Source organism: Alosa alosa, chromosome 23 (genome assembly GCF_017589495.1).
Source record: "Alosa alosa isolate M-15738 ecotype Scorff River chromosome 23, AALO_Geno_1.1, whole genome shotgun sequence".
NCBI classification, from domain to species: Eukaryota; Metazoa; Chordata; class Actinopteri; order Clupeiformes; family Clupeidae; genus Alosa; species Alosa alosa.
Genome location: NC_063211.1, coordinates 8,294,474 through 8,321,353, shown reverse-complemented (window position 1 = coordinate 8,321,353; position 26,880 = coordinate 8,294,474). Strand labels below are relative to the sequence as shown.

The window sequence follows — 26,880 nt, the reverse complement described above, 5'->3', positions numbered from 1 at the left end:
TGCCTGTTGTTAATCCATCTCCAAAGAGCTATATCTACTGGCAAGGTAATATTTCACAATTCTCGCGACATTTGTTGGGCCGCCGTTTTTGAAGTTGCATGGCTGGTTTTCTCGGAAGCGACTCTTTACATCTATGCTCTATAGCTATTTTAGGTGAACTATTTGCATATTATAAGTTTGTTCATCATCAAGTTGGCTTTGTAAAGTTTGTGAAAATCTTGCATAGTGTACAGTACCTTTAACACAATGTTTGTTTCTCCCCCAAAAGTGATCAGAGAGCAGAACTTTGTTGTAATAACCTACCTATTACTTCTATGCCCAACGGTGGAAACAATGATGGAGAATGCGAGTCAAGGGAAGGAGATATGAATGTCCATCATCTCCTTGTACTGCAAGTCAATGACCAATCACTACATTGTACAAATTGTAGCCTACTTGTTACCTTTGAGAGAAAACTTTGGTTGAACACATTACTGCACGGACATGTTTTCCTGGTTGGGAAACAAAGCGTTGAGACCATCAGGACACAGCTGGCCTGGAACAACTTACACAAACCTAAAGGGTCTGACTCGGCTTATTTATTGTCTTCACAAAAAAAATAAAAAATAAAAATGGCATCAGTATACATCTTTCAAGTACATACATTTGGAAAAAAGAAAAAGGCCATCAATGTCTTAACTTGACAAAGCTAGCCCCTTGCTACAAGCTTGGGTTGGGGTGGGGGGTGCTTTGGACAGCGCATGTATCTCTCAATCCACTTACACACACCACCTCAGTCTGTCAATCAATCAGTTAAAAAACACCCTCACACAGACCTCAACTGGGTCGCACAACCAGCAAAAAAAAGAAAAAGGCATCAAGCAAATTCAAGTGATTAAACATGCCGATGCCCTCCTTTCAATATGAACATTCTTTTGCTTCCACAGTCCACTCACAGGCTAAGTAAACTCCTTCAAATGTCATAATACTGCACATTCTACTTATCTCACTCGCCTCACGTGATAAAGATACGCCCTCCCAGGATTCCGTCTGCTAAGCAGACTTCATGCGTTCTTCTTCTACTTTGTGCGCTGCCACGTCGTCATTTTGGTGGATGAGAGCAGAACTGCAATTACAGGTCGCAGTCTGACACCTTCTCGGGATGTACAAGGGACAAAGGCAGGGACAGGGAAAACTCTGGACAATGATATTATGCTCATTTCGATCTTTCTCTCTACACACATCTCCCTGTAATTAACTGAATGAATAAATAAATAAATAAATAACATTCTCCATCAGCACTCCAAAAGGGAAACATATGAAGGGGAAAAAAAACAACAACCACAAAGCACTCAACTGGCCGAAAGAGACAAAGGCCAACTTCTACTCCAGATTGAAACCAATAAAAAATTGAGAGAAATTTCCCGGACGTCACAGAAGACAAGAGGTCTATACACATTTCTGTACATTTTTACACATTATTGCCATAGAAGTGTCCATACACACTACTGCGCCACCTCCAAGCAGCTCAAAACAAACTCAAGTCTATCCAATAGGATGAGTTTGGGGAGAGGTGAAAAAGGGTGGTGGATTCATTTGACCCCTTGCACACATGCATACTTTCACATTGAATAATAGTGTGCCTATACTGTGTATTTGAACATGTTTATGTTCCAGAAAAAACTTCAGTCCTACCCAGTCTTCCAGTGACCCCCAACAAAAGTCAATCCTCTTCATTTAAAAAAACACAAATATGCTCTTTTGAATGTAGAGAACAACCCAAGTTTGATTCGGCCAATCGGAGAACTAGAGGGAAAGTGGCTCATCGTCATGACGACAAAGCTTAAGAGACACCGATTCTGATGGTTGAGCGGCAAGACGTGGGGGAGGAAGAACTGGAACGTTGAGGTGAACGGTTTATGATATGCACACGGTCTAGCTGAACACGTGCATTAACGTATGGTCTACCACTTACAGCCTTTAAAAGACGCTTCAAAAAATAGGCTGTCGAGTCCACGATGTAAAATGAGGGTCATTAAAATAAGAATGCCACCTACACATATCTCCCCCAATTTGAACAGGCTGAAGTAGCGACGAAAAAGCTTAGGAAAATCAGGGGGAAAAACCTCAAATAAATATACTTCTTAAACAAATAAGATAATTTCACTACCTCCCCAAACCCTCTGGAGAAGAAATGTGAGATTTAAAAATATATATAATTGCAGTCAGTTATCACATATGATACCCATTAGAGTTACAGTGGCCATTGTTGACGACTCGGCACAACAATTTTCAAGAGCGGCCTGGCAGTAAAGTTGACATAACTCGTAATATTCGGCCACAAAAAAAAAGAAAGAAAAGTAGAAAAAAAAGATCTCCTGATTACAACAGTAGATTCCTGAAAATCAATGTGACTGCATTATTGAGAGAACCAAGATGAAGTGCTCCTTCTCTTTCAGAGTCGCTCCATTCATAATAGTCTTTGCAGTGTGACAAAAACAAGGACAAAAACAATTAATATGAAGTCTTGGCCCGCCCCCAAGTATAAAAGGCTACATCAATGGGGGCCTGGACCCAGGTACCTGTAAACATCTATCAGTACCAAACAATCAGGGGGTGGTGCTAACAGCAGCTGTGAGGCTTTGTCATTGGTTGAAGACAGCGGGGTCAAACACAATGATTGGTGGAAGGGGAAACAGAGGAGGAGGGGTCACCGCTCACCACCAGCTCAGTCTCCCTCCACAGTTCACGGACGTCAGACTATTTGACACTTCAGAGTCAGCACTGAAAAATAAATGGCTATGATAACAACTCTTGAGAAATCAAGATTTTTCTTTCTATACAATAAAGACATCACTGATGTCATAGTAAAAAAGGATGCTATGTACATATTTACATATATAAACAACAATAGGTCATAATAATTACTTCCAATGAATGTCTATGTACATACAGGAGGGAGGCACGGTTACCAGAACAGCGCTCAATTGGGTTGCCTGGCTGACAACCGAGGGTTACCAAGGTGATACAAACAGGCTCCGAGCCCCCTCACTCGGACTGTAGTGCCGTGTGCTGGTGGAGGTGGTTGGTGTGCGCCCCCATGTAGCCGCCGCCGCCACCCTCCCCAAAGTCACTGACCGAGACGGCCATCTTGGTGCTGGTGATGTGGAGCGGCCGCGCCTCAAACTCCACCCCGACGCCCACGCCCACCTCGCTGAGGAAGGGCTCGGCGGCGGCCAGGCCCATCTTCAGGCGCTTGGCGGCCGGGCGCTCCAGCTCGTCCTCCCCCACCACGCCCACACCCGTGCCTGGCCCGCACACCGCCAGCGAGCCCAGCTCGGCGTGGTAGAAGCCCGCGTCCAGCAGGTTCAGGCAGTCGGCCGCGCTGCCGTCCACGCCGAGGGGCTCCTCGTGGGAGAGGGGGCCGCGGTGAAGGCCGTCCAGTGATGTTGGGAAGGCGTATGAGTCCAGGCAGCCACCAGTGCCCCCGTCGCCCGAGTTGCAGACGGATGCCACACTGCTGGTCAGGGCTGGGGAGAACAAGCATCAGAAATTTAAACTGAGGCTCAATTCCAAAGGCAAGTAGCCACTTCTACACATTTCTGTGATAAAACCAATTTTGTTAAACATAGCTGCCATCACACTCTCAGTCAATTATAAAACTGTCATTTAAACCCATAGTCTTTAATCAACAACTTTACAGAGAATGGGTGGACGACATCCTTGGCAGGTAAAATGGGTAAAATAATTCCTTACTGTAGTCTTTATCCTTACATGCATCCATATGTGTTTTTGTGTTTGTGACAGTGGGGACGTACCAGACAGGTCGCTGGCAGTGATGGAGTTGAGCAGGTTGATCTGCTGATCAGTAGGGGGCTCCATGCGGCCGCTGCTGGAAGAACAGACAGAGGCAGAGCCCTCGGCAACCAGCCCCTCCACCTCATCCACCAGACGGTCCATCAGGTCCCTGCACAAAGTCCCCAAGCTAGTAAACCAGATGCATACACACACAAAAATATATACCAACAAACTCCTGCCAAAAATTACATACAGTACTATATTACCTACACACACAAAAACACATACCAACAAACTCCTGCCAAAAATGGCATACAGTTCTATATTACAGTGTTATTGCACCTACTGAAAACATCTGCTGCTGGGGCTCAGTTGCATTACTTATCACACAACACTAAAATTCTCCAACTCACTATCTTCTGTCTTTGCCTTAGTAAGGCCCAGGAGGAAAGCCTGATTGTGGCTATGTGCAGTGGGATTCGTAGGAGGAAAAGGCATAACACTCACGTCACTCCTGGGTAGCTGCTGTATTTTCTCTTGCCAAATCGGTTCTGCTGAACAAAGAAATCGAACCTTTCGGACTTCTTCCACATGTAGTAAAAAGCCACGCACTCCGCCACTGTTCGTGTTGTGACCTTTAACACAAAAGATCCAAAATCCAATCAACATCCAAGCACCATCAAATAGCTAGCTAAACATCCAGATAACAAAAAACAAAAATGACAGTCTTTTTTTTTTAAAGCCTTACCTTGTGTTTCTGAATGAGGTGGAAATTCTTCTCATACAGTAGGAGCGCATGCTCAAAGTTGCGACACTCTTCCTCAGACCACGGGATCATTTCGTCTAAGATTAAAAGATATGAAAGGTAATTTACAGTGATCCAAACTTTGTAAGGGGGAAAAAAAGCATCAAGATTACGTGCATGTAGCACGGGTATCCACTCACCTTTTGAAGATCTTCCGTTACGGTGATAGTGGTCAAGTGCCTCTTGCACACTGAAATTGCTCTTCATGAGTTCGTAAAGAGCCTAAAAGATGACACCATACCAAATTCATGAGTGAATGATTAAATCACAGCCAACATTCGAAACATAGGAAAGGAAAATGAACATGCAAAAACAAAGGAGGAGTATCTGGCAAACTTTTGCATTTACAATTAACAATTACCGTTCACGATTCTCAGTCACGATTCTTTAAATCCTTGATTCGATTTAATTTTTGATTTTAAAGTCACGATTCGATTTTCGATCTTTTGGTAATATTAATATTAATGCATTCCTTATGTTGTTTACATTTTTTTGACCTTTAAAATCAAAATCATGACACCCCTATTAACTATACATCAACAGATATCAGGTGATATTTTTATGACATAGGCACCGCACTAGTGGCAGGCTGTTACAACAGCTCCATTAACGTTTTTGTGTAATTGTAATCTTTTTGTGCTTTTAGTTGTGTTTTGCTTGTTTGGTTGATACATCTCTTGCCGAAAATGGATATTGTGTGGTTGGAAAAAATCCTGATGATTCTCCTGGCTTTTTAAACTTTTGTTATGCCTGGTCACAATGCAAACAGAACTATCGTTTACCTTCGTGACCAGCTGATAGCACTCTCCAAAGCTATACCACTGCCTGGAGCGAGATCCCAAAGTGACTTAAAGAAGAGACGAGAGGTTGCAGACCTGGTGTCATACGGAGAGCAAGGAGGAGGAAATATAAACCTTTTCTTCCCTTGAGCGTCATGGGAAATGTCAGGTGGACGAGCTGCGAGTGCTGACTAGGACACAGCGGGAGTATCGGGAATGCAGTGTTATGCGTTTCACCAAGACATGGCTGCAGGAACTTGACTCAAACTGCACTGTTTCAGGCCTTCAGATTGTAAGGTCAGCCAGCGATCACAGACAGGGGCGCGTTTCCCAAAACCACAGTTGCTAACTAAGTTTGCAACTTAGTTGGTTGTAATGCAATTTCCCATTGCCAACCAACTAAGTTGCTAACAGGTTAAGTTCTGCCCCTGCAGCTGCATCCTCACACCTCCTCGACACTCATCACTATGGACTGCAGCACAGCACCATTAGCAACCTCCCCTGCATCAGGAAATACAGAGCCCTCCTCTACAAGACAAAAGAGATGGTAGTAGACACTGTGTACAGTGTATGCTGGAATGAGAGTATAGTACAATGTCAAATCAGCCTAGAAAATCGCCACGTTTCATTATCCATTAATCTTATTACACTTGCTAACTTGAGGAGAGACCAGTTTTAAATAGGAAAATTACAGGAAATCTTAGTCATTTTTAAGCATGGAACTAGCAGGCGAGATGCTAATGGTCTAATCCGATTTAATGATCTATGCTAGGCTGGAACTAAAAGTGGTATCGCCAGACTCCGAGAACGGCTGGAGGAACTGGAAAGGGTAAAAAAAATTGTTTAAAGGGAAACTTGGCAGGATTAGCTATATTTCCCCCTCTGCTGGAGAAATTGTGCATTAGGCTATTTCAAACTGTGGAAAAAGGTAACGATAAAGCACATGGATTTGTTTACAAGTTAGCGAAACGGTTAGCATAAGTTCGGCAGAACAATGTGGATCTTACAAGGTAAGAAACACGATTTAAAACAAGTTTCTTGTTTCTCACTTTTCTTTCCGGGACGGTAGTCTCAATGTTGCAAGGTTGGTTTTCCGCCTGGGGACGCTAGGGGCCGTGGGAAAAGTCCCCATTTTCACCGGAACAGGTCATTTAACCATCCAAATGATTTCTAAACGGGTTTATTACGTTGAAATAGTTGCCAAGTTCTCCTTTAACTCGAGGGGAGGTGGAAAATGAGCGTATTTCCCCAAATGGTGGAGTAACCCTTTAATGTGTGCAGCAGGATGTTGAAAATGTTTTACCTTTTCTGCTGTTTCTATTGCAATTTTCTTTGCAGCCATCAGAGGCACCAGCTTCAGAGCAAATGACACCAAAAAAAACTCAACAAGTTGATTCAAAGAGCTGGCTCTGTGCTTGGAAGTACACTTGAGCCCCTTGGTTGTTTTGAGAAGGATGTTGCCAAAAACTCCTTAGTATTTTGGACAACACCGCACATCAACGGAACAAACTACTGGTCAGACAACAGAGTGTTTTCAGCTGGAGGTTGTTTCAACTTTACTATAAGGACCGTTATAGAAAATCCTTCCTGCCAACTGCCATAACTATTTACAATAAACCCCCTTAGTGCCGTGAGGGGAGAATCATATTCTGAGAGACAATGCAAAGTTTACAACCAATTTCAGAAACTTTTAGACTTTATACATAATTGTAATTATTTAGATTTTACAGTGAAGATTCAATTCAATCTTTTTATTATTATTATTATTATTATATTAACACATTTTTGTATTTTGTTTATCTTTTTTTGCCTTATTTCCTATGCTTTGGGGGGCTTTCATTTTGAAACAGCTTTTTCATTTTTGAATTTATTTTTTCATTTTAACATGATCAAATGATTATTTGATTGTCATAGCACACTCCGAAGAGACAAGATTAGTGTTGACGGAATATTACACTGTTAATGTACGTGGTATGCTTTAAGGTAGCCTAATTTTGGACTCTATCTAGAAATTCACTTGTAAAGTTGAGTAGCCAAAGTTAGTGTTAACTGGCGAATGAATGAATGAATGAATGAATGAATGAATGAATATTTCCACACCCGTGATTTCCGGGAAGCAGGAGGGGGTTTGAGTTTGGTTGATGTGTTTAAGTGGCTCTAGCTTAATATTTTTAATATTATGATTGCTGCTGTAAAACCATAATTTCCCTTTGGTGATGAATACCATAATCCATCTATCTATCTATCATAAAACCATACTTTTGATAATGTTTATAAATGCTATAAAAGGTTTTGTTATGATGCTTTAGCTGAGACCCGGTCACAATCACACTCTGATCTCACCTGTTCATTGTCCCGCACCCGACTACCATCCAAGTCTCCTTCCATCTTGCCTTCATCGGAGTGCAACAGTGCCGCCTCACGCAGAAAGTCAGTCACATTTGCCTCTGGTAGCCCATTTGGTCGCCAAAGCAACTGATCTTCATCTTCATACGCTATAGGACAAGATAGTTATTTAGTAAAAATTAGGTTCAGTACAGAAAATTCATGATAATATCCTCCTGAAAACCTTTCCTGTAATGTGCATAACTGATCAATACTACAGTGCAATAGTATTCTTCAGATAACACATTGAAATTTTAAGTTAGGGAGCTATGACTGATTGCTCAGTCTTTCCATACAGACTTGTTTCACCAATAAGAAGTGAAATGGGAATGTGTTTTTCCATTGTCTAAACCAACCATAGTATATGGTCATCATAATAGATATTAAAACAGTCCTTGCGCAATGTACAGATATTTTTTCAATGTAAATTAGTCACATGATGAGAAAGCTGTTTAACATCACTGTTGGCAATCAGTAACACCTTACCTCTTTCATCATCATAATTACAGGACAGAGGGGGGATTTCAGCTTGATACTCAGCCCCAATCATAATCTCCTGAGAAAGTCAAGTTACAGCATTAGTGGGTTCAATCTCAAGTCATACTCCAGTCCAAAAAACCCTGTATATAACAAATTCCTGCTTTTAGGAACAAAACAATTTAAACCTCTACACAGACCTCGGAAATGTGACAAACAAAAGAAAAATCTCAATGATTCAGTAATCATAAGAAAAAAAAATCTCATTCAAATATAATTCAAAACGATTCTAACAAGATAATAGTGACAAGCTAAATTAACCAGTTTTTAATCATCCATCACCATCATCATGGAAAACATTTACAGTGGAGTAGAAAGAGTAGGAATGGAAGAGAATTGTACTTTTCTGGAATCTTCAGGGCTCATTCCGTCCTCCTCTCCTTCAGATTCTTTGTCTCCATCATATATAGCGTTTGCTGGATGGGAAGAAGAATTTACATTATTGCATCCTCCCACGACACGGTCACGCACTAAATACACTATGTATTGCAAGTATGACCACAAAGGACCATACACCAACCAAGACTTATCAGTCATGTCAAGCTTACATCGGAGAGTTCTGGGGAAGAAGTCGGTGGTTTCATGAGATGTGACAGAGGGGGTGAGGTCATCTGCGGACGACTGAGTTTCCTCATCGTCACCCGACAGCAAATCTTTAGCAATCTCTTCCTGTGAAGACAGCAGAACCACACATGGGATCAAATAAAGCACCTGAACAACACCTCCTCATCTGTGTGAGATTTACACAATTCTTAAGTGTTTCCAGTAGGAAAACCCCCAACCAAAATCAATACCGCCTACTTTTCATTAAACTATAAACACAACATACTTCATTAAACTATAAAATATAACAAAATATAACATTTAATGGCTACTTACTTTATCTAGTGTCATGTCAGGGAGCTCATCCGTCAGTTCCACCGAGGAGCTGTCCACACTAGAACCTCCCACCGTGCTGACGGAGGCTTCATACCTGTAGATGGCCAACAGCTCCTCTAGTGGCATAGAGCTCTCCTGTCGGATAAACACGGAATAGCGTTCACTCCACAGACACAATATAAAGACGTGCCACTCAAAAAGAGGCTGAATAAACACAAGATGTGTAGATTACCAAAAGTACGGGGAAAGTAGTTACCTTTTCCAAATCGGCTATCTCAGCCCCCACATTTGGTGCGCCCTCCCTCATTTCCTCCTCTTCCAGAGTCCGTTCGTCGTCATAGTCGTGGACCAGCATTTCTGCCGTGGGATCAAAGTCGTGATCCTCAGAAGACAAGGAGCCAACTGCAAATACAGTTTGGCATTGGGTAAAAATAGTGATAATGTTGGGCTTAAGAAATTCCAGAGGACAATTCAGTTGGACAGGCAATTGATAACTAAAACCAATTGCAATTTTGTTGCTTTGAATTGCCTTCCTTGCACCAAGATTTTGTGAGCCATGCACATAAACAACAAAGTAATATTTTGCCAACTAGTTGATCTATCTATATTTAGATGTTCATAAAATCTTACATATTCCGGGAATTTTCAGAACAAAATGAACGAAAGTGGGCATCACCATAAAATATATAATGCTCTAAAAACAAGTATGTATTACATTTTGAAAGCTCAATTTAGATAGATAGATACTTTATTGATTGCCAGGGGAAATTTAAATTTCTACCGAGGCAGCCGACCATTTAACATTACCGTGTGTGTTGTCGCTCTAGACCATTTGCCAGGAAATCGTCAGGTGACAATTTTCATCGCTACATATTTCAAAGCACAGTTTTCATGGGTATTACAAAACACAAAGAGAAGACGTGACTCACCTGGGCTCGCACTTCCAAGGGAAGCCTATAAAGACCAAATAGGTAAAGTAAGTTAATTTAATGTAACTAACAGTTACACATACAACAAAATAACGTTACCCACGACGCAGCCCAGACGCAACATCAGATCTGTGACTATTATGCTACATGACAAGCCGGGTTAACACTTAAAACCAACATTTTAGTGGAAAGTCATCATCGAATTCCCTTATTAAATGAATAAATACAATTTTCTAAATCTAGAGAAATACGATCTCACAGTTGATAGCTCGCTAGCTAGCGAAGTTACATGACAGTAAGGTAGATAACACTGAGCCTATGAACGTTTGACAAGAACAGACATAACGTTATAATGCGTTGTTACTATTGCCCATCCAAGTCCATTGGCGAAAGAGCAAAATCCCTAGTGATCACACACATGAAGTGATGGCATGAGCTACTGTTCAATGTAATCAGTTAACTCACGTCTTACCAAACAGCTGAACGGCAGCTCATACAGACAGCGAATTACCGAAATGTTGGCAGGATTTCTATGAGTAGCTAGGTAATACCGACTGCACAAACATTAACAAGCACCATGTCACATTTCAAATTCCGCAACACAAGCACTGGAATTTACAGGTAGTGGGTGATGACATGGCCTTCTTAGAAAAATTGCCCGTTATCTTCTGAAAATTATCAGGCTGACTGGTGACAACAATATATCTAACATGTACATTTCCTTCACTGACGTTTAAGTTTGCTAGCGCCGACACTAGCTAGCCAAGTTAGCTGTAATTTCACTGGTGGCGTTACACCATAAGACTGACGAAACACAGCTATCGCTTGCTAGCAGCTAGCTGGTTAAGTGCGAATTCGCCGGGCCTAGCCCAGAAGCCATAGATCACGGTTTGAAATCAAACATATTTTCGGCCTATGACTCTATCAATTTCCAAAAATGTGTTATGTATCTATGGATTGACGCTTTATAAACCGAAATATATTTAAAAATAGCATATTTAACTCCATCTGATATATCAAATTTACATTTAAAATATGATGGTTCTTCCCCATTTTCTTACTCACCTCCGCCATATTGGTACCTTTGAGCTAATAATCTAGCTTTAGTCAGAAACCCGGATTGAACAAGTGAACCAATAGCGTTGTAGTGTTCCCTGTTGGCGATTTTCATTGGACACTGCACTTAAAAACTCACCGCGGTTTAAAAGTAAGTCTATAATATTGTTTCTTGATTAAATAAACTTTAAATCACACTGTGTGATCCATGAATGATGTTTTATGAGCTAATTTAAGTTTACAGGCACTAATTTCATCAACAAACTGAAAGATTTCATTTAAGGTGTGTAGCCTTGACAATTATGTTACCTTTCCTGTGGATTGATCCTTGCTACACAGCTACAGCTCCCTTTAATACAGGCCTATACGGTATACAGTCCCATACAGTACTGCAGTGTGTGAAGTGGCCTATGCAGTTAAAGTCACCTTTCTGTAAATGTATTGTGTACAATATCGTAGTGTTCCCTGTTGGCGATTTTCATTGGACACTGCACTTAAAAACTCACCGCGGTTTAAAAGTAAGTCTATAATATTGTTTCTTGATTAAATAAACTTTAAATCACACTGGGTGATCCATGAATGATGTTTTATGAGCTAATTTAAGTTTACAGGCACTAATTTCATCAACGAACTGAAAGATTTCATTTAAGGTGTGTAGCCTTAACAATTATGTTACCTTTCCTGTGGATTGATCCTTGCTACACAGCTACAGCTCCCTTTAATACAGGCCTATACGGTATACAGTCCCATACAGTACTGCAGTGTGTGAAGTGGCCTATGCAGTTAAAGTCACCTTTCTGTAAATGTATTGTGTACAATATCGTAGGCTATCACTGTAGGCTATAGAGCTCTATAGGCTTTGCATTATCAAGTCAGACTCATATTCTTTTGTCTTTCTCTATTAAACTAAATATGTTATCCTAATCGAATTAGAAGATAGAAGCTGTTTACTGGACAGTTTATTCACCATAAACCATTCAAGTCGTATCTTCAAAAGAGAATGTAGCAGGCCTATGTCAGCAGCACCACTTTACAGGATTGAATGTGTCTCTCACAAGAGAAAGAAAGTAATTGGTTAATTATATACATTACAGAAATTATGGTATGGGGAGGGGAAGTATTCTGAAAACTGGGATTGTTTTCATTGCTTACTATAGCAAGAATAAACAACCAATACATTTGGAATGATAACTTGAACCTTTTTGGATAGCCAAACTGTAATTACTAATAGAATAATTAATAGAAAAGTATTACTATGCTGGAAACAAGTGTTTTGTTTATTGGCAGCAAATCCTATTTCAATGTATAGTTGCAGAATTACTACATTAAGTAAACACCACACAGATGATTGTTGGACGTAAGCAAGGAGACCTGGCTGAGAACTAATGCAAATCAGAATTTTGCCATAGCAGAAAAAGCATTAATACATGAAAGACAAAGGGTGAACATTTCCATGATGTATATGCTGGATTTTAGGATTAGGCCTACTGGAGACTTAGGGTGTTTGTTGTTTATAAATAATTAATTGATTGATTAATTAATTAATAATGATACGTGATTGCATCTCTAATTGAAGGAGAAGAGAAAATACAAGCTTAGCATCTGATTTTGTGGTGCAGCAACACAATGCACTTGCAATGAAATTGAATTACCTCATGTCACTCTGGAGGTGGTGCTAGTGGTCCAGACTGCAGCCACAAAGTTGCGTGCCGATCAGCCTCAACATCTTCAGGAGTTGGCCGTAGTCATGATGTCACCATGCAAAAATATTGCACAAGCATGCACAAACAAGTAATTAATTAGTTAAGTCAGTCACTTAGGGCATTCGAAACTTTTGACTAACACGTAGGCTATATGGACGGATTATTAACCCCTGGCACAGATGCTAAAAAAATGTGCGCATGTATTACTAATATAGACCCTACGTGCTCATTTTACGAAATGATGCTCTCATTTTAATTGTTGTGGGCATACCGAATAATCTGTTAATTTATTAAGTCTCCCCATACATATTTCTTGGGAGAATGCCGTGGCATAGGCTAGGCTACTGTAGAGTTGATCCTTGAATAGAGCATGTTTTCATTATGATTAATTCACTCAGTTGGTTTTATTTATTTTACATGTAGCCAAATTTGCAACTTGGTGCTATTCTGTTCTTCTCATCCCTTTCAGTAAAATTATATGAGAACCTATAACGTCCCTAAGGTAGACAGTCCTCGGTCCACCAAAAACTGTAATCTAAAAGAACCCTCAATAGCGCTTTGACGTGCATGCCTGCAATTCATGGTTACGATCGTTGCCTGAAGTTATGACAGGTAGCCTAAATGGGGATGGGCCACGTTTCATTGGCCCTGCAGTGACAGTGACTAAAGCAGTTTGAGTTTCACTACCTGTCATTCAGGTGAGCGTGAGAGTAGCCATGTAGGTGCATGTAGTAGCCTAGACTTACAAATTAGCTTTCTTTGGGTGACTTATCATGTCAGTTTCCTTTTTTCCTAATAATGGTTTGACAAAATCATTTGTGTGACACTTATTGATGGCAAAGAAAAGTTTGACCGATGCCTTGATCGTTTGGATGCGATCAAAAGGTTGCTGAGGAGAACCCCGATATATATAGCCTAGCCTATATTTTTTCTTTTTCGATCAATTGGTTGGTGCTATCGTCTAAATGGAGATAGAAAATATGGTGGCAAACAATGCTCTGTTGAAGGCTAGAGAAGGTAAGACTATAAAAGCGTCTGTATAGGCAGTATTTTCTCTATCAGAATTCTTTGTCTTGCTGTCTTATGGTTTCATGTTTAAGATGTTGTGTTTATGTTATCAGAAATAACTGAGTAGTTTCTAAATAATTCATGATGAATAAAAGTAAACATCTGATAAACAGATGCAGATGCAGTTTACACACATAGGCTACTTCCTTCCATTCAGTATGCAAAGTGCATTATTCAGTTGTCTACTTTAGTGATCATTTGGTTGCTAGTGCATGCTTTACACTGCAGGCCTACATACATTTTGTGTCAGCCGTGGCCTACTGGTTAGCACTTCGGACTTGTAACCGGAAGGTTGCCGGTTCGAACCCCGACCAGTAGGAACGGCTGAAGTGCCCTTGAGCAAGGCACCTAACCCCTCACTGCTCCCCGAGTGCCGCTGTTGTAGCAGGCAGCTCACTGCGCCGGAATTAGTATGTGCTTCTGTTCACTGTGTGCTGAGTGTGTTTCACTAATTCATGGATTGGGATAAATGCAGAGACCAAATTTCCCTCACGGGATCAAAACAGTATCTATACTATCCTATCTGATCAGGCAATGAAGAGAGCTGTGGGTCCAAAATTGTTGGGCATGATGTTACAAAAAAAAATGCTCTGAAAAGCTGCATGCAGCAAGTGCCATCTTTTACTTTTCCATCTGCACACAGAGTTTTTCTTGTCTAGAAAAAGATGTGTAGACAGACAGACGTGTAGTTTAATGTGCTGGAAACACACCTTAGTCCACAGTTTTGTCATTTGCCATGCAATTATATGGACTATTCCTTTTCTAAGTTTACAGGTTCTTCCTTTTTCAATGTAGCACCCCTCCACCAAGTTCCATGAAAATTGATAATTATTTTATAATCCTCCTGAAAGAGATAGACAAACCAAATTGTATGAAATGCTGTGCTCAGCAGCGAAAACATTTAACTTAACAAGAATGCAAGGAGTTCACTCTATGTTGACTGCATTCATAAATCAGTTTGAGGTCAAAAAACCGGTTTGACCTCTCTCAACACTAATCTAGCCTCGCCTCGTCTGTCCTCAACGTCAGAGTACACATTACTTGGAGCTAAATTTAGAATCACGAAAGAATTTTGCAGCTCTTTCTTTATGCCATGTTAGTGTGCTTTGTTTTACATGGAAGTGAGCTGTGTGCAGTTGCTGCAGAGGTTCATTAAGAAGGGCATAATGTAGGCTATAAAGTGTAATGTTATATTACTAATATAATATGTCAATGATTAAGAGTATGTGTATTTTCTACATCAGCAAAATACTGAACAAACACTGAACAAAATCTTTCGTATTATGGTGAGATCAAAAGTATTTGCATATGCACCCAATATGTGACATAAGGCCTTTTAATTTAGGTTAATTCTAAATAGCTTGTTTCTGCATACTTTTTTCCCTCCAAGGGGGAATATCATACCAGGATCTATTTTTAAACCGCCCATGCTTTTAGGAATAAAGCATGACAAGGAAGGAAACCGCCCAATTGTATTTTAGGAATAAAGCATGCCAAGGATTACTCAGAACATGACAAGCAACTCAGTCATAGAAACTGATAAGGAATGATAGGCCCCTTCCACCACTCCCCTTCATCAGTTGATTGGCTGGCTGACAAGTGTATTTTTAGTTCATGCATTCTATTCCTTCATTGTATTGTGTTCCCAGTTTCAAATCAACTCATGATGTCAGACAAGGAGAGGAATAATCGGTTATAATAGGTTACTACTGACACAAGGGTGTCTCTGGTTTCATCATGCACAAGCTTGGTTCCTTTTCACCTCTGTGTTTTGTAAATACATTTAAAGAAGTAAAAGAATAAAAACTTAAAACATGATGATTCTTAGATGTTCATTTCTTTAGACTGCTCTAAGGATTTACTTGTGGCCTTTATGAAGGCAACCCAACCTTATTCTAGAGATTTTTATAACATTTGGTGTCCATTAAGCCTTCGATTAAAAATATATTGTGTGTGCTAAAAAAAGCGTAGTTGGATTAGTGAATGGTGCAGGAATGTGTCTATAAACTCTGTTTAGCACTGCATCCATGACTGGTTTGTCTGGTTGCTGACATTGCTCCTGTTGAGTAACGTGTGTTTTGTGTGTTTACACGTGTTTCTTTACTACAAGTTCCACTGAGTGTACTCCTCCTGTTGTGTTTGTTTTATGTCAAAAATGGCCGCTGCATTATAACTTAGAAATCCATAGCAAAACACATACTATCATCTAATGTTGTGATAGATTTTGTGTTCTATTGAATATAACCAGTTATGAACTTCCATTTGCTATTTATGGCCTGAGGGCCTCACTGACCTGAGCTCATGCGTCAGAAAGGGGAAGATTCTATTGGGGAAAGGTTCCAGTGAGGACTGGCATAGAAGCAAAGAGGGGGAGTGAGGGTGTGTTTGTGTGTGTGTTTTAATGTACAGAAGCACATATACAGTCCATCTGATCAATAATGTGCCTGGACTCAATTTTATACACTGACCATTTTCTCACCCATTCATTTCTAATGGCTGGTCATTTTTGACCGGAAATACTCATGGGTGTTCTAAAGTTAAATAGAGCACTCAAATTGTTATAGAAATTATCAACATTTGTTTTGTGTGTTCAGATACCCTGTGTTAACAAACTCAAGGAGCCTCATGGTAATCAGAATAAGAATATTTTTGAGAGAAAAGAATAGTCAATCGGTCACATTTGACCACGAACAGAACCGGAGGGTTAGGAGAACACACAGCCACATTTACACACAACACACATAGCACATTTATCATTAATACTAACTATTGTGTAATGTGTATTGTGTAACTATTTCACACAAAAAACACTCACTTGTCAGACAGAGAACCATTACTTCCTCTTTCCTCCTTCACACTGAAAACATTGGCATACACTATACGTTTAATGGGGTCTTATGATTCGGATCCTTTGCATCTAGTTAGTAGATGTGCTCCCTAAGTATGAGAGCAGTAATAGAGACATATATGTCACTAATTACACCAGCTTGAACTTTTAACTATACATTTTCCACTGGTTCCCAGGCAGCGGTGGTAAACGGAAAGGAAGAAGCAGAAAATGGAAAGATCTTCTGCGCTTCCCCCACATCAGCGAGTGCAGGGACCTGGCCGACAACATCGGTGGGTTCTGCAGCTGGGGAATGGGTTTGTCTGTCTGAAGCTCCATGCAGTTTTGCTGATTTTCACAGTATTGTTTCAGATCTAATGCTCAACGATGTCTGCAGTATAGGGGATCAGGTGTTAATAACAATCCCGCATGATGTTGTTGTTGTGACTTTTTAGGTGAAGAATCATGCTTTTTCATCAGAAAAATGAAATGAAAAAAAAAAAAGGTGGTATAGCTAGTAAGAGAGTTGCACTTGTGTTTCAGAGCGGGACTACTTCAGCCTGTGTGATGTGCAGCCTATTGGGAAGGCCCTCTTCCGTATCCACTGTCAGAGTGACCCAGAGCTGGACAGATGCATATGTTTGCTTGATGCAATGGTAAAAGCCCTTTTGAATGAGGAGTGTGTAGGCCTTGTATGTCATAGCATGTTGTACATCACATTGTATATAATAATCTTTATGTATTGTGCGTGTTGGGCATTGACTAATGCACAAATTGTAGGACTGAAAGGTATACACATGGACATGGACTGTTCAGGCTATGTATAGATATAGGACAATTCATGATCACATGATATAAGCACTCCAAAGAACTTCTTGTACAGGCCATGGCTATTTCCAAACTGGACTATTGCAATTCATTGTTAGCTGGCCTGCCTGCGTTGATTTAGAATGCTGCAGCACGCCTGGTCTTTAATCAGCCAAAGAGGACACATGAAAATCTCTTAGTTACTCTCAATTGGCTTCCTATAGCAGCCAGAATTCAAATTCAAATCCCTCTGGCTTATAGGACACATAGGATTCAAGATTCTTTTCCTCGGTGGTTCCTCGTTGATGTTCTGAGTTCCTGCAATAGTTTTGCGTTTTGTAAGAGGGGACTTATCTGTTCAATTTACACTTAATTAATTGATTTGTAGAGTAATGGCTTGTATATTTGTCTTGTTTATATTCATCATTGATATTTGATATTGTATTGATATTATTGTTACTATTCTGCTCTATGTAGGCTAACCAACATTTTGTAAACTGTTACTGTAAGTGTTACTGTTAAACATTGTAATGTTCATATTCTGTAAGTCACTTTGGACAAAAGCGTACATAACCATAGCCAAATATAACACATCTGACTGAATTCACTCAATAGGTCTACCTGATGTTTTTAACAATTGTGCTTGTTTGTAGCATGGTTCGTGAGAAAAATAGTGAGGAGAACCTTATTCCAAAGTTATAAATTACTTAACTCTGCAAGTAAATGTATTAAAGTTGAATAGCATGCACAAATTATTCAACAAGTTGTCACATTGCTGCAGACGATTTGTTGTGTTGATGACGTCAAATCTCACACAGATTTTTATCAAATTTACCGTACCTGGGAAACATGAGGAAATAGGGCTGAAGACCAGATTATATTACAGTTTTAGATAGATTAGAAATCACTTGTCAGTCTTGTTTCAGACACATGCATATCAGCATACTGTAAGCAATACATTTATAGTTCCTGCTCCAAAACAGTGCATGACGATAGGTACTGTATTAATGCATTTAGTTTTTTTAAAAAGAAAAGTCTTTTTCTAATTTGCACACAGAGAGGGATTTATTTTTGAAGTTGACCGTGCCTGCACCTGTGTTCACTTTAGGTACTGTATTGAGCCCAGCTTTATTTGGTAGTTTATTGGTGCAAGAGTCTTGAATAGATGTGATTGCTGAATTGTCTCATGTGTATGTCTATAGGACAGCTATAACCAAATGTCTGATGAGGAACGGATCAGCCGAGGCAAGAGCATCATCGATCAATACTTGAATAAACAGGTATCCAAGATTTAGGGTGCACATATAGCTATAGTCAGGAGGATTTGGGAAATATCATCCTAACCATCTCTCTGTCTCTGTCTCTCTCTCTCTCTCACTGTGTGTGCATGTGTGTGTGTGTGTTTAGTCTCCTGATTGTGTACAACAGGTCGTAGACAGCCATAGACAGCAATGCACAGAGAACCTCAAGAGTAATCCCTACAAAGACGTGTTCAGCGACTGCAGAAGGTTAGCCACTTCCTCGCTGTATGCAAAATGCCCGAGATAAGGCTACTGTATTCATTGCAAAGTTGCTTTTGCCTACAAGCCAAACATCATAAATGATTGCAACACCATTGCAACCAAAATCGTTGGTGATCTCACCTAATGTTAATGACACTACAGTAGGTTTTGACCTGAAAGGACCTTTACTGTCCCCACAGGGCCATTCATGACTACTTAAAGGAAGAACCCTTTGTAGATTACATGAACAGCATTTACTTTGACCGTTTTCTTCAGTGGAAGATGGTGGAGAGGTCAGTGTCAAAAACAAGCAAGAAAACAGTTCAAAGTTTTTCAGCTGTCTCAAACAGCAATGAATGATTGATAACAGTATTTCTTTGTTTTTTCTTCTCAGAAAGCCAATCACAAAAGACTTATTCAGAGAGTACCGAATTTTGGGGAAAGGAGGGTTTGGGGAGGTATTGTTTCCTTTCAAATTGAAATACTTGCTTAATAAATGATACATAAATAAATAAATAAAACTACAACGGCGTATTAGGGCCACACATGAAGGAAAAAAACAAAATTTGCCATGACAAGATTAAAGTCGACATGTCAACATTAAACTCGACATGTCGTCATTAAACTCGAAATGTAGAGAATAAAGTTGAAATATCATGTTGACTTTAATCTCGACATTACGTCTTTATTCTTGTCATGTCCATCAAAACTAGTTTGGAGAGAGAGCGACCGCTCCACAGTAGCTGCCACTGAATCCGGACAGTCAATCTCAGACTCAATCAGTTGGCCGACGACTCAACAAAATGCCTTGTGTAGCATAGATGATTTGGTGAAATTGTAGGGTACTAAAGAATCAGGTTTAGCAACAATAAAATCCTCGCTCTTTTAGAGTCGAGAATAAAGTCGACATGATATTTTAATCTCGTCATAACAAAAATATATATATGTGTGGCCTTAATACTCGTCGTATAAAACATGAGAAATTATTTAATTTTACCATCAGTCTAAAATAGCTCTCTTTTCTATATGCAGGTGTGTGCTGTTCAGTCTCGAACAACAGGGACTATGTACGCATGCAAGAAGCTGGAAAAGAAGAGAATAAAGAAGCGCCATGGAGAGTCCTTGGCCCTCAATGAGAAGCAGATCCTGGAGATGGTCAACAGCCGATTTGTGGTGAGAAATCCCCAGCTCCATCCACATCATGCCATAAATACGTTTGACATATAGGTCACATCATGCCATAGATACGTTTGACATGTATGTCACTGCCCCTTTGCCAATTTTGTCAACATTGTGCAACATAAAGTATATGGTAGGAGCAGGCTTCACTCAGTCTCTTATGTTACTTTTTTGAGAGTGCTTGGCCAAACTTAAATGTTAACTCAGAAAGAAAAAAGGCCGCACTTTGCATATATGTGTTTTATTGCACAAATATGCAAAGTGCGGCCTTTTTTCTTTCTGAGTTAACATTGTGCAACATAACATGTGGCGTGTTTTAACAACAGTAAAGCTGGGTACCACCCCAGCTATTATGAAAGAAATATGATTTTCATTTTAGCTTCCTCTATTGTACAACTTGTATGGACAGAATGAATATATATTTACAGAATATGTCATGCGATATATATTGCATATATTTTTGCAAGTTTGTGCTCTCTATGTATATAATATTTACTGTATGTGTCAAAATCAATGTAGTAAATGCTGGGTGTTTTAAAATATTAAAAGTACAATTCCAATGAAAGGTTGTTGATATTTGAGATGAACATCCAATTGCATGCAATTAAATCACCCGATCAAATGACATCCCTTCCCTCTGTATCTAAAGCAATGTGTTGATTGGCTGGAATTGTTCATAGTTCATTTGAGTTATGTGTCTGTTTATGAACAGAGAGGTTTTTTGATTGCTTACACTGAATAGCTAGCTATTTAGGACTGCAAAAAGCAACTCTGAATTTGACAAAAAAAGTGTATGAGATTGGGATTGTGGACTGTACCTTTAACTGCTTGTGAAACCATGCTGCCAAAGGGCTGTATGCTCTGATTCTTTTACTAGAAACAACCTGAGATCTGGAACAAAATAGGCATTTAATTTCACCCTGTGCCACAGGTCAGTTTAGCCTACGCTTATGAGACGAAAGACGCTCTCTGCCTGGTGTTAACGCTGCTGAGCGGTGGAGACCTGAAGTTCCACATTTACAACATAGGCCTGCCTGGCCTCAGCAATGAGAGGGTGAGGTTCTACGCTGCTCAGGTCTACTGCGGGTTGGAGCATCTCCATCAGAAGTCCATCGTTTACAGGTGACACACAGTATTTGCCTGCGTTTGTTTATTGCACACACAAATATGCAATTTTTCGGTTCGTACTATTCTGCACTGTTCCTCTTTCCTCTTTACTATTTACTTGTGTGTTTACTTATTTCTTCTCCAGCTTTGTTGTTAACTTTTTGTGCATGTTATCAGTACATGTAAATAAAGAAGCATTACACATATCAGATCCACAATTACCATTTTGCCATTATGTCATATAGACATCCATTAATACAACCCTCCCTGGTAGGTTTTCAGTGGCAACTTATTATGCCTTTATGTTACAAATACATCCATCAATATATCTTTTTTATTATTTTTCAACACTTTTAGGGATCTAAAGCCTGAGAATATTCTTTTGGATGACGATGGTAAGTATTTTCATCACCTTCTTTTTCCTTGACTGGGTCTCTTGTCATAAGCAGGATCAAGTCCTTTTATCATACACTGCGCCCAACCCAAACAGGCAGAAATGTTTCCAGGAAGTGATCACTGAAAAATTCTTTTAGCATTCTTTTATATTTGCATTCAAATGATCTGGCCCTAAATATAGAAACATTTTATGAATGCAACTTGTACTTTGCTGAATGATGTTCACAGGACACATCCGGATATCAGATCTGGGTCTTGCCATCGCACTGACCAAGAATGGGGAAGCTCATGGCAGAGTGGGAACAGTTGGTTACATGGGTATGTGCTGAGTTCAGTCCAAATGACTTATAGCAGAGACTTTCTAATGAGGAGACACAGCACTCAAAAAATCCTCCATAGAAATGCATGGGGTTAGTTTGTAACGCCGTTGTCTACACATATCCCACCCCTTCCTTGGCAAAACGTTGACATGTAAATACATTGAGCCAATCATGTGGTGTGTTGTGAAGACATCTTGCCAATCATGTGTTGTGAACTCGCCGCTGGAGCAAGATTGGTGTCGTGAAGCCTTGCGCACACGCATTCCTGCTGAATAGGATGCCCGATGAGTGCCCAAAAAGCGTTGCTATATGGCCGCCGAGTGGAGGGACTTGCCTAAAAGGACTTTGCTTATAGTTTAAAGAGAGTGTGCATAACACATGTGTGTTCTCTATAGACACTTTAAATGCAATCTTCTGAATAGTAGTCTAATGTGAGATTATGCTTTTTGTAATGTGTGTGTAAAATGTGAACATGATTGTATAATGTGCATGTGTAATGTGAATGTACTTATGCAAATGATCAAGTTTCAACTTTAAATTGTTGTTGTTGTTGTTACAGCACCTGAGGTGATAAAGAACAAAGGTTATGACTTTAGCGCTGACTGGTGGGGCTTGGGGTGCCTCATCTATGAGATGACAGAAGGATCCTCTCCTTTCCGTAGCCACAAGGAACGTGTGGATAGGAAGGAAATGGACAACAGGGTTCTGGAGACAAAGGAGCGCTACGGGTTCAGATTCACTGCAGACACCAAAGCCATCTGCTCAAAGGTGACCTCTCATGGACACCATATGGGCTGTTCAGTGACTAAATTGAGAAATTGAGTGGGAATACTTCAATCAGTAATGAAACAACATTGATGATGTGGTATTGCTGTTACTGTTTCACATGATTGACATGCACTTGACTGATGCAGAAACATTGAATTAGTCCATTTCACAAGATCTCACCACTAGGTAAACCAACTTCCACTGAAATTTCCGGCTGTGTGCTGTCAACAAACATATTGTGTAAAAATGCACTTTTGTGCAGAAATTGTGAAATGGGCTATATTTGTAGATATTGTCAGTGGTGCCAAATGGGAGGTCTAAGCAATTTTAAGCAATCCAAATATGGGGTTCTCCCTCACATTTCCCATCTTTGATATCAATCAGCTCTTGGACAAAAATCCTTCCCAGCGGCTGGGGTGTCAGTTAGAGGGGGCTGCAGAGGTCAAAGGTCACCCCTTCTTCAAGGACGTCAACTTCCGGCTGCTGGAGGCTGGAATGCTGAAGCCCCCATTTCAGCCTGATGTAAGTGCCCTCCCTCCTGTGGTAGAACGTTTCCTTTTCTATATTCTTTTTGTCAGCTCTGAAGAAGTTTCTAGGAACCATGGTTCGTTCAAATGCCCAGTATCAACTTCCGTGCATCTAATTTCCTCCTCCACAGTATCAGCTGTGCAGCAATTACCCAGGTTAACACTAGCACTAGCAAACCTAGCGTTCATGGGCTTCGGAAAAACCTTTCTCCGAGTGAAAACATCATCATTCCGCGTCATTCACGTCACGTAATGTGTGAGTCAGAGGTCGGAAACTGGGGCTAGATTTTGCTAACAGTTGCCCAGTTAGGGGCTTGTCATCACTTTTTTCGCCACGTAGTTCGTTTGTAGTAAAATGGCCCGGGTAACACCGTTACTTAAGAAAGCTTCTCTCAACCCTGCTCAAGTCGAGAACTACCGCCCTGTCTCACTACTGCCTTTCCTATCCAAAGGCATTGAACGAGCAGTCTCCAAACAGGTCTCTGACTTCCTTTCACAGAACAACCTTCTGGATCCAAATCAGTCTGGGTTCAAAAGCGGCCACTCTACGAAACGGCTCTGCTGTCTGTAACAGAAGCCTTAAAGAAGCCAGGGCGACCGCCGGTCATCAGTACTCATTCTGCTTGACTTATCGGTTGCCTTTGACACGGTTAATCACCGTGATCCTTCTCTCTATACTCGCTGACATGGGAATCTCCGGTTCTGCTCTCTCCTGGTTTGAATCCTACCTCACAGGACTTCGTTTAACGTATCATGGCTTGGTCAGCTATCCGCACCTCACCATCTAACCACAGGGGTCCCCAGGGCTCAGCTGGGCCCCTCCTCTTTGCTATCTACACCACCTCCTTGGGACAGATTATCCGTTCGACGCGGCTTCTCATTCCACTGCTATGCAGACGACACACAGCTCTATCTGTCCTTTCCACCTGGCGACCCCCTGGTTTCAGCACGGATCTCGGATTGCCTTTCAGACATAGCTACATGGATGAAGGCACACCACCTCCAGCTGAACCTCTCAAAGACTGAACTGCTGGTCATCCCAGCTAAACCTACCATACACCACGACATCAACATCAAATTTGACTCCCTGTCTGTTCACCGACCAGGACTGCAAGAAATCTAGGAGTTGTTCTTGACAACCAACTAAACTTCTCGGATCATGTTGCCTCAGTCGCCGGGCATGCCGTTTGCACTCTACAACATAACGGAAAATCAGGACTTACTTGACTCAAGATGCTACCCAACTTCTGGTTCAGGCAATAGTTATCTCACCACTTCGACTACTGCAATGCCCTCCTGACAGGTCTCCCAGCCTGCGCGAGTGAAACCACTTCAGATGATCCAGAACGCGGGCGCCTGGTCTACAACCAACCCAAAAGGGCACATGTTACCCCGCTGCTCATCCAGCTACACTGGCTACCTATGGCGCCCACATCAAATTCAAAGTCTCTAACGCTTGCCTACAAAGTAGTCTCGGTTCTGCTCCCACCTACTTGAATGCCCTCATACAGACTTACACTACCTCCAGACCGCAAGGCCCTCCTGATCTAACGACGCCTAGCTCTACCACCGCACGCTCAAGCCAATCCAAACTTTTCTCATCTGTTGTTCCTCGTTGGTGGAACACACTGCCAGTTCCTACAAGGGCAGGGACATCCTTTTCCACTTTCAAAAAACTCCTGAAGACCCAGCTCTTTAGAGAACACCTACTCTCATAGCAACACTTACAACAAGTCTTACTGATCCTAGCACTCACCAGCCGTTTTAAACTGACAAGTAACTGTTAAAAACAGCACTCACCCGACGACTTATTCTTACTGTACTCTAATGGTTTTTTAAACTGTCCTAAAAATTGTGAGAATTGTTCTAAAAACTTACTGTTTACCATGTTGTTAGTCGCTTTGGTTAAAAAGCGTCAGCCAAATGTAATGTAATGTAATGTAGTCCATGTGGCCTTTCATGTCCAACAGTTTTAATGTGAACTTGGGAATTTGTCGTTTTTGTCACTTGAAAGCTGCATATCTTTCTTTCACGAGCGTCTTACAGTATATTTTAAGCAAATACAGTTGTTTGTTTAGGATTAGTGAGTGTATGTTTTAACCTTTGCTGTGGCATCCGTGTTTGTCACACATTCTGACGGCAAATCACATGAACACTTGCTGTTGGAAAAACAAAGTAGCCATGGGGGCGGTCCTTGTCATTCCGAAGTGCCCTGAATGCACCAAAAGACTGGTTTCGTAGACAAAGATGAAGGAAATGGAAATAGTATAATGCATTATGTCACATACCTAATCCCTGCCTGATATACAACATCCCTTTAAAAATAAATAAAAATAAATTCACTAGATGCTCACTACCGAATCTATTTTTACACTTTTGTTTATCCATTTCTTATACTCCAGCCAAGAGCCGTGTATTGTCAGGATGTGCTCGACATAGAGCAGTTCTCAGCAACACGAGGAGTGAGCCTGGATGTGACGGACAAGGATTTTTATGCCAAATTCAACACTGGGGCAAGCCCTATCCCGTGGCAAAATGAGGTATAGAGCTTAGTCATCCCTATTATTACCTCCAATCAAAACATCTAAGTTCCTCAGTTGCTGAAGTAGGGCTGAATCTGGTGTTGTTTAAAATGACTGGAACCTCAACAGGTGTACAGGAGCCATTGAGGCAGACTCAGTTGACTTCAGAGATATTCATTGCTGAACCAAGTACTCTCTTCTATCTCCTTCCTGACAGATGATCGAGTCCGAGTGTTTTCAGGAGCTGAATTATTTTGGCCAAAATGGGCACAGACCGGCGGACTTGGACTGGAGTCAGGCTCCCGAGCCCAAACACACATCACATCCCCTACAGAGACATAGAAGGCCCCTATTTCACTGGCTCTTCAAGAGACAGGTAACTCACAAATAATACTACATACTCATTATATTCACAAATAATACTACATACTCATTATATTCACAAATAACATTCATACTCAATATATTAACAAATCTTAAAAAAGGTGAAGAGAATTGTCTGTCAGGGACGTTTCTTAGTCATTACTGAAAACCACAAAGGTTAAGCAAGAAACCCAGCAGGCATGTAAATACTGTGCCATTCCAGAAATTCCACATTATTGCACCTCTGCTAACTGATGGATTTTTGCTGCTCTCCTTTTTTTCAGAATTATTTCAAGGAGAAAGAGAGAGGATATTCGCCAACCAGGCAAAGTTCAGAAGACCTGGTTAGGACTGCCCTTTAGAGGTGCACAGTATGTTGCATGAATGTGCGAGAGAAAATGTGCCTTTTTATGTTTTGTCTTTTGTTTTCTTTTATATACATAAATTTTTGTATATTTATACTGTTCTGTCCATCCATCTTGTATAATACTGAGTTTGACCATTTGGGAATGACAAATCCCATTAAATTTTTAAGACAAAAAAAAACTTTTTTTTCTGTATAAAATAAACAAAAAAAGTAATCACTTTTTTCACAAACTACCACACACACAAGAAAGTATTTTAACACATTACAGACATACACA

The 26,880-nt window shown here is 40.5% G+C and overlaps 2 protein-coding genes across 7 annotated transcripts; one reads left to right on the top strand and one right to left on the bottom strand.

Moving 5' to 3' along the window:
* Positions 1 to 563: 563 nt before the first annotated feature.
* Positions 564 to 11,189, bottom strand: mier3a (mesoderm induction early response 1, family member 3 a). Of its 4 annotated transcripts, none has more exons than XM_048234224.1 (13): positions 11,157 to 11,189; positions 10,092 to 10,116; positions 9,419 to 9,564; positions 9,163 to 9,297; positions 8,832 to 8,952; positions 8,626 to 8,699; positions 8,233 to 8,302; positions 7,705 to 7,856; positions 4,723 to 4,804; positions 4,526 to 4,620; positions 4,285 to 4,412; positions 3,798 to 3,964; positions 564 to 3,509 (listed from the first exon to the last, which is right to left on the bottom strand). In XM_048234224.1, the coding sequence occupies exons 1-13, from the start codon at positions 11,163 to 11,165 to the stop codon at positions 3,028 to 3,030; spliced, it is 1,686 nt and encodes a 561-aa protein (XP_048090181.1). In that variant the 5' UTR covers positions 11,166 to 11,189; the 3' UTR covers positions 564 to 3,027. The 4 variants fall into 4 exon arrangements, with proteins under 4 accessions (XP_048090181.1, XP_048090182.1, XP_048090179.1 ...); XM_048234225.1 differs by having other exon boundaries at positions 3,798 to 3,946; XM_048234222.1 differs by lacking the exon at positions 11,157 to 11,189 and adding an exon at positions 11,118 to 11,156.
* Positions 11,190 to 13,569: 2,380 nt separating this feature from the next.
* On the top strand, positions 13,570 to 26,746 carry grk5 (G protein-coupled receptor kinase 5). 3 transcript variants are annotated; one of them, XM_048235036.1, is made up of 16 exons: positions 13,570 to 13,867; positions 16,943 to 17,038; positions 17,289 to 17,401; positions 18,755 to 18,832; positions 18,960 to 19,060; positions 19,255 to 19,347; positions 19,449 to 19,512; positions 20,087 to 20,227; positions 21,165 to 21,355; positions 21,698 to 21,735; positions 21,965 to 22,054; positions 22,616 to 22,824; positions 23,209 to 23,346; positions 25,754 to 25,891; positions 26,091 to 26,249; positions 26,521 to 26,746. In XM_048235036.1, the coding sequence occupies exons 1-16, from the start codon at positions 13,816 to 13,818 to the stop codon at positions 26,596 to 26,598; spliced, it is 1,779 nt and encodes a 592-aa protein (XP_048090993.1). In that variant the 5' UTR covers positions 13,570 to 13,815; the 3' UTR covers positions 26,599 to 26,746. The 3 variants fall into 3 exon arrangements, with proteins under 3 accessions (XP_048090993.1, XP_048090994.1, XP_048090995.1); XM_048235037.1 differs by lacking the exon at positions 25,754 to 25,891; XM_048235038.1 differs by lacking the exons at positions 13,570 to 13,867; positions 16,943 to 17,038; positions 17,289 to 17,401 and adding an exon at positions 18,642 to 18,660.
* Positions 26,747 to 26,880: the final 134 nt, after the last annotated feature.